This window comes from Arachis ipaensis, chromosome B7 (genome assembly GCF_059453495.1).
Source record: "Arachis ipaensis isolate K30076 ecotype BB chromosome B7, ASM5945349v1, whole genome shotgun sequence".
In the NCBI taxonomy this organism is placed as follows: Eukaryota; Viridiplantae; Streptophyta; class Magnoliopsida; order Fabales; family Fabaceae; genus Arachis; species Arachis ipaensis.
The window spans coordinates 49,912,544-49,919,961 of NC_142442.1; the positions used below are offsets into that span (position 1 = coordinate 49,912,544).

General features: G+C 38.8%; 1 protein-coding gene across 1 annotated transcript; it reads left to right on the forward strand.

Annotated features, from left to right (window-relative positions):
• The first annotated feature begins 5,763 nt into the window (after window positions 1-5,763).
• LOC148551114 (uncharacterized) lies at window positions 5,764-6,634 on the forward strand. Its single transcript, XM_088494710.1, has 2 exons — window positions 5,764-5,940; window positions 6,041-6,634. Exons 1-2 carry the CDS (start codon window positions 5,764-5,766, stop codon window positions 6,632-6,634), a joined length of 771 nt encoding a protein of 256 aa, XP_088350836.1.
• The last annotated feature ends 784 nt before the right edge of the window (window positions 6,635-7,418 follow it).

Consider the following 7,418-nt stretch of genomic DNA (forward strand, 5'->3'; position numbering starts at 1 on the left):
GTACGCATGGATGACGCGTATGCGTGACCTTACGAAAGTTCAGCAACGCGTACGCGTGACGAGCGCCACGTGCTGCAGATATCAGAATTCACTGGGGGCGATTTCTGGGCTATTTTTGGCCCAGTTCCAAGCCCAAAAATACAGATTAGAGGCTGCAGAGTAGGGGATTCATTCGTGCAAGTTTTATTCACATAATTTTAGGTTTTAGATGTAGTTTTCTGGAGAGGAGCCTCCTCTCTCTAGGTTTTAGGATTCTTAGCTTTATTCCTTTTCAATTTCTGAATTCTATCTTATTTCAATTTTGTTTCTCTTCTACTTTTAATTGTTCTATCTTTCTAGTTTATTTATTTCCCTTGTTGATTACTTTATGTTGGTAGTTTAGTTTATGAATTCTCGTGTTAGATTCAATTTTCCTTTTTAATGCAATTTGAGGTATTTCATATTTATTGCTCCTTTCTTCGTTTGTTATTATTGATGTTTTCAATTGGTTGTTTGGATTTAATATTCCTTGCTAGTTTTCTATATTTTTATGTTATGCCTCCCAAGTGTTTGATGCATGTCTATCCTTAGCGCAGGTATTGAGCTCATTTGTCGGTTTCAACCCGCACCTGACGCAATCCGACTCACAAGTCAAATAAGGCATTCCAGCGGCATAACTTCTGCAAGTTTTTACTTCTTGCAGGCGCTGATTCTCCAGCTAAAGTATGCCAAACATGACATCTACAAGTACTTGCAGGTGCTGATTCTCCAACTGAAGCATGTGACAGTTTCTCCTGGAAGCCATTCCATATACACGGGCATCCCCACACAATCATTCACATATAAAGCCCACGGCTTAACATTTTCATATTGGCACCATAACTATTTACTTTCCATCACCCTTTCATGACCTTTTAATCATTTCATAAACAAACGTGTCGTGTTCTCTTTTTTCTTTCTTTCTCTTTCTTAACAAACCGAACTCATATCATAGCTTAAAACAAAATCTCTTCTCAAAAGATTAGACTTAAAATATTACACTTTTCTTAATAAATTGAATTGGAAACAAGACTTTTTCCGTAATAAATCGAAATCAAAAAATATTCATAAATCAGATTTTCTTTTAAATAACGCCTTAAGCAAAGTCTTAGAGTTTTATAAAAATTTTGGCAGCATTTTCTCTAAAATTTAGACTATGCCACCCTTCTAGTGTCCCAACCAAACAATCTCTCAATCATTCCGAATATCAAATCCTTTTCAATAATCAAACCATTTTTAAATATGAAATAATTCTCAATAATCAAATTGTTTCCTTTGAAACTATGCCACGTTCTATTTCAATAAAATTTGGCTCCCTTTCAAACCTTTTGCTCTTGAATCAAACCAATAATTACTAATGAATCAAACCAATATTTTCTCAAACTCTTTTCAACGATTTCAAACCCAAGTCACTCTGTAATATAAATGTATAACTCAAATTTTGAATATAAAATCCTTTTCTCAGTATGAGTAAGTTTGCAAACTAGGTCTTTTCCAACATAGAATTATTTCTCAAAATAAGCCTATAAATCAGATTTTTCAAAACAATATCACTTTTTCATACGTTTTTATAAGAATTCGGACAGAACCTCCTCTTAAAATTTGTCTTCACCACCCTTACGGGCTCCCTCACTTTTATAATTTCTCAAATCAACAACCCAACCAAGACATTAACATAACCAGAGTTTCTAGCATCAATCACAGCCTCAATTCGGACTCAATTTGTAAAACTCAATTCATATTTCCAATTCAACAAGCGAAACCAAATCTATCACCATTCACAACCACCGTACAACCAGCAGCAACTACAATAATATCCTTATTAATAACAAAATCACAATTAACAAATACACAAATAGCTAATCTAATCACCCAATCTTTTACAACACCATCAAACAAACCAAATATTAACTTCAGCATATTCAAACATACCCATTATCACCAACAATTTCCAACTTCATCAAAAGTCATATAAAGCATTTGTAAATTATTTGCAATTACTTAATAAGCTTTTTGGCATTCTTAAATTAAAGACTCTTAATTTTAAAATGAATCCCATACGTCAGTTAGTCGAACCAACGCGTTACAAAAAGCCCCTTACCCTCGGCCCGAAAACAACGACATCAACTCCGACTATGTTCCGCAGCGGTATCAACCACAAGGGCACCAGCTGACAACAGTAACTCAACACTGACATAAAATCATTGCGCAAAAATCAATAATCTATAATAGAACAATGACAAATAGAGGTTTTCAAAGCAAAAGATTTATCGTACCAAGAAAGAAACCAGGAACGGAGCAGCCACAACACCAGCAACAAACTCTGGTGGCATAAACACTGCTCCCGGCGGCCATGCACAGCGGCAATAACCGCGGCAACAGTAGCAGCGGAGCCCCAATCGCATTTTCTCTCTCTTCTGCGAGCTATCTCTCTCTCCTTGAGCTCCTCAGCAGCGGCGGTGATGGGGGTTCAGTGGCTCCCTCCGGTGACAGTCCAAGCCACTACGACGACGAAGGAGGCTTTGACGACAGCACACGATGCCTCCTCCAACGCGATACTCCCTTCCTCCTGCGCATCTCTCTCTCTTCGCGGTGGCTCGTCGACTGACAGCGGCAACGTGAAGCAACTCGACGACGTCTTCTTTCTTCTCGCGAGCTTTCTCCCTCATTGCGACGGCATGGCGACTTGGCGGCAAGGCAGCGCAACTCTGGATGTAGCAGCTCCCTCCTCTCTTCTCCCTCACTTCCTCAGCACTCCCTCTCTTCTCTCCTTCTCCTGTTTCTGTTTCTGTTCCTCCTTTATTTTTCTTTCTTTTTGTTGGCTAAAGCTCTGTGATGTGTGTATGTAAGGAAAGGGTGTGGTGGTGGGTGAGTGGCGGTGAGACAGTGGGGTAAAAGGGTTAGGGTTTATGTTTTGGGGATTTAGGATTTTGTGCATGAAATTGAAAATTTTGGGTAGTTTAGTAATTTTAAAAAAATTAGGATAATAAAGTAATTAAAAACTAATTTTAATCTAATACTAATATTTATAAAAATAGTATTTAATTATCAACTTACAAGTTTATTTTTAAATAAATACTCTAACTCAATAATTTGAGATAATTAAGTTAATGTTCTTTAAAATTACAAAATAAAGTTAAAACTTTAATTACTCAAATTAAAGCATATAAAATCGTTTTTGTTTTACGATTATTAAAGATTTTAAAATTAATAATAAGAAAGTACTCAAATAATATAAAAACTTCTGAAAGTATATTCTCGAATAAATAAAATAAATAATTAGATAATAATATTTAATTTCTGAATATTTAGAGTCTTACATCTAACATGAAGTTGTGTTATGGAAGTGAGAAGCCTATTCTAATTAGTTAGAATAACTGAGACATGACAGAAGATATTGATTCTAGAAAGACCATTTTAGGTTTTTTAATTAACTTTGTTCGTGGAGCTGTATTTTACCAATATAGATAACAAAAATCTGTTGAACCTAATATAAATGAAACCTAATAAAATTACATAAAATTTATAATAATATTCAAAATTAAATTTTATATATAATATAATCTGCGTATTCAAAAATGTCATGACTACACCAAATGTTAATATTATATCATAATGTATAAGGACGTGGATTTAACTTAGCTTATACTATTGAGTACAATCAAATTTTTTAAATTTTATAAAAATATTTACTATACTTATGAAAATTCATGTAAATGGATGCTGGTTTTTTTTTCTCATCATGCTTAAATTTTCAGCAAAAATAACCATTCCTAATTTTTCATCATAGCATGAAAGCTCCATCTTCTTCACAAAAAGTAAGTATATAAATTTTTTAATTGAAGATTTTATTCGACAAGTAGTACAACAAATGTTGATAAAATGCCACGTACTTATACACTAATAATGATTCTACTCCATTTTTAAGTTTGTTGGTAGGTCTTTTTCTTTCTGTCCACCATGTTAAATTAAATATGGTTAGCATTTAGTAGTCCTATTTCAAAGCAGTTAGGCTTTGCTTATTTAATGTCCGCAAGGTTAGGCAAGCAAAAAATAAAACCAAATGTATGTATATGAACTGAGGATGAATAAATTCATTTCATATTCGATAGTATATAATTTAAAAACTTCGGAATAATTTACTTAAAAAGGCAACTTTTCTTAAACATAAACCAAAAGGATAGATTAAGATTTATAACTTGTCATATCTATTCCCTAAAAAATTAATATATTAAAGAAGTATATAAATAATTATGTATCTAATATGTCTATTATAAAAGAGCTTTGGAGAAATAAACAAAATAAGGATTAGATACTAAATATTCAGTTATAAAAATTTTGATAGGATATGATAAATTATCTCTCTTATAAACTTAATCTCGTAGGAGTAAATATAAAGACGATTTTATATAAAGATAAGAATCAATTTCTTCCTTGAGATTTCACAGTATAATTAATTTAATGCATGAATTTTAAAACTAATCATAACGTGTAAACTGACTTTAACAGTTTATTGCCCCGAGTTATGCTATACAAAATCATCTTTACAATAAACTGATAGAGTAATACCAGCTTTTCTTTATTTTTGTGTTGCATTTGAATTAATATTAGTCAACTTTTCAATTTCTTTTTACTAAAAGTGGTGACCATCACATAACATTACTCTACTCGTTATATGTTGCTAAGAATAATGTAAACTCAGTTGAGGAGTTAGTCAATAACTCTATTTCCCATTCTGTTACTTAGAGATTAGGAAGTTAGTTACATACACTTTGAGTACTGCTTAACGAACTATAAGGCCGTGCTTTACTTATTTACTATCTCAAGATGTAAGGTGTATTCATACTATTGGTTATGGATCCAACCTCCGGATCCCACACACGGTACGGCCCCGAGTTCAGTTGCCCGGGTCCAGCCCATTTCACCTTTTTAAAAAGTCCAAATCGGTCCTCTGCAATCTCTAACCAATATTCAAAATTCAAATACCTCCCTTAATTATCTTGGCTAAACAAGATAAGATAAGATAATCACCATCACCTATATAAAGGGGAGCCCTAGGCCCCCAGGTACGTCATTCACTCTACATGCCTTATACCTCTCAGATCCAACATGACTTGAGCGTCGGAGTATCTTTGTAGGTACCACCCCCATTGCTCCAGTAAGACAATTCGACCACCGTTCCGACCTGCAAGTTCTCGATCCATCTCTCAACCCGTACCAGAGACTTCCAGTATATTGGCGCCGTCTGTGAGAACTAGCGGCGTCGCGACGGAATGGCGGATATCCCCGAAGAGCAAACCCCAAGCCCTCGCAACTCACACACACAAATCCCAACTCCGGAACGTCGGGAGACCATCCCTCCCACCCACAGAAGAGTAACGAGCACTATTCGTCAGTCAACCCCTCTCCAGCAACATTCGAAGGGGGACAGTCAGCAACAACCTAAAACCCAACCCCCCCGACGACATAGGAGAAAAGGCGATTCAAATAATTCAAGACCTCTGCCTCCGGATGCAAAAGCTCGAGGGCCGAGTGGCGACCAAAGAATGGTACCACACGGAACACGAAAGATATGCGACCTCCAAAACCCGATCCCGCCACGAGGCCAAGCACAACAGGTCGCCCGAACGGCGACGCAGCCAAAAACATGACCGTAGCGTTTCCCGAGACCCAGAGCACCGACACGGAGAGGACGACCGGCGACATCACCGGAAAGCCAAACGCACAAAAAGCGAACACGTGATAATGGGAACCACCCCGTTCACCGACAAAATCCTAAGAGCCAAGCTTCCAAAGGGCTTCGACAAGCCCACAAACATGAAGTACCACGGAACCAAAGATCCCCAGGAACACCTAACGGCCGTCGAGGCTAGGATGAACCTGGAAGGAGCCACCGACGCGGTCCAATACAGGGCTTTTCCGGTAACCTTGGCTGGACCTGCGATCAAGTGGTTCAACGCCCTCCCTCACGGGTGGGTCCATAGCCAACTTTCACGATATATCGAGAAATTTTATGGCCCAGTTCACCACCAGAATCACCAAAGCAAAGCACCCCATCAGCTTGCTTAGAGTCACCCAAAGGCAGGACAAATCTACAAGGAAATACCTAGACAGGTTCAACGACGAGTGCCTAATGGTCGAAGGACTCACGGATTCAATCACGAGTCTCTGTCTGTCTAACGGTCTTATGAACAAGGACTTCCGAAGACACCTCACCACAAAACCATTATGGACCATGCATGAGATCCAAAGTGTAGCAAGGGAGTATATAAACGACGTAGAAGTGAGCCAAGTCGTAACCACCAACAAACGGCAGCACGACAACACGGCCCCACGGCATCATCTCCCGCCAAGGAAAACTCAGAAAGAACACCCTAAGCCGGCAAACACCAACCGACCACCCAGGGTTAGAAAATTCTCAAACTACACCCCCCTGCTAGCCCCCATTACTGAAATCTACCACCAGATAGCCGAGCGGTGCATCCTTCTGAAGACTCGACAGCTAAAAGAGCGAACGGGCGGCAACAAGAGCCTGTACTGCGACTACCACCGAGTATATGGCAATAGAACACAAGACTATTTCGACTTAAATGATGTCCTCGAACAAGCCATCTGAGACGGCAACCTCACCAAGTTCGCCAAAATTATTAGGGAACCAAGACAGGCAGAAAAAGACAGATCACCAGAACACGAAAGGTGCAACCCCAAGATGCAACGACCAACACCCATCGAGAATCCAGATATGGATCCCACTATAATCGTAAACATCGTCATAGGAAAAGACGCGCTGGAGAAGTCAAAATCAGCATTAAAAAAGGACCTCAAGATCCTGGCCGTTAGGAACCAAGCTCTGACCTCTACAGCCGTAGAGAAGATCAAGTTCTCCCCCGAGGATTGCCAGCACGACACCTCGGCAGAGGACGCCCCGTTCGTCATCTCCGCCAAAGTCGGGACAGGGCTTGTAAAAAGGATACTAGTCGACACTGGAGTGATGACTACGCATCATGTTGTATTTGTCTATGCTTTTTCATATCAAAGATTAATAAATGAAGCTTAATTATGGAATGTTTTGTGCTTAAGTTGTATATTGCTTTGATTTCTTTGAATTGATTAACTTTGTAGAAAATGGTGGAAAAAGAAGCAAAAAGCATAAAAAAAGCAAACAAAGCTGGTGTGCCAATGGGCGTGCCTGGGTGTGGCACTGCAAACCATTTATACTGGCATGTCTATGGGTGTGCCTGGGCGTGGCACGCCAGGCTTGAATTCTAGAGAAGTGATCTTTGTCCAGCATTATGGGCGTGTCCACTGGTGTACGTGAAGGCGTGGCACACCAAAACCTCTATACTGGCATGTCCACGGGCGTGCCTAGGCATGGCACGCCAGGCCAACTTCCCAGAGAG

Coding starts and splice junctions, on each gene's coding strand:
- LOC148551114 (XM_088494710.1), top strand. CDS start 5,764: ATGGGAACCACCCCGTTCACCGACAAAATCCTAAGAGCCAAGCTTCCA. Junction 5,941..6,040: donor TCCAATACAGGGCTTTTCCG/GTAACCTTGGCT, acceptor TTTATGGCCCAG/TTCACCACCAGAATCACCAA.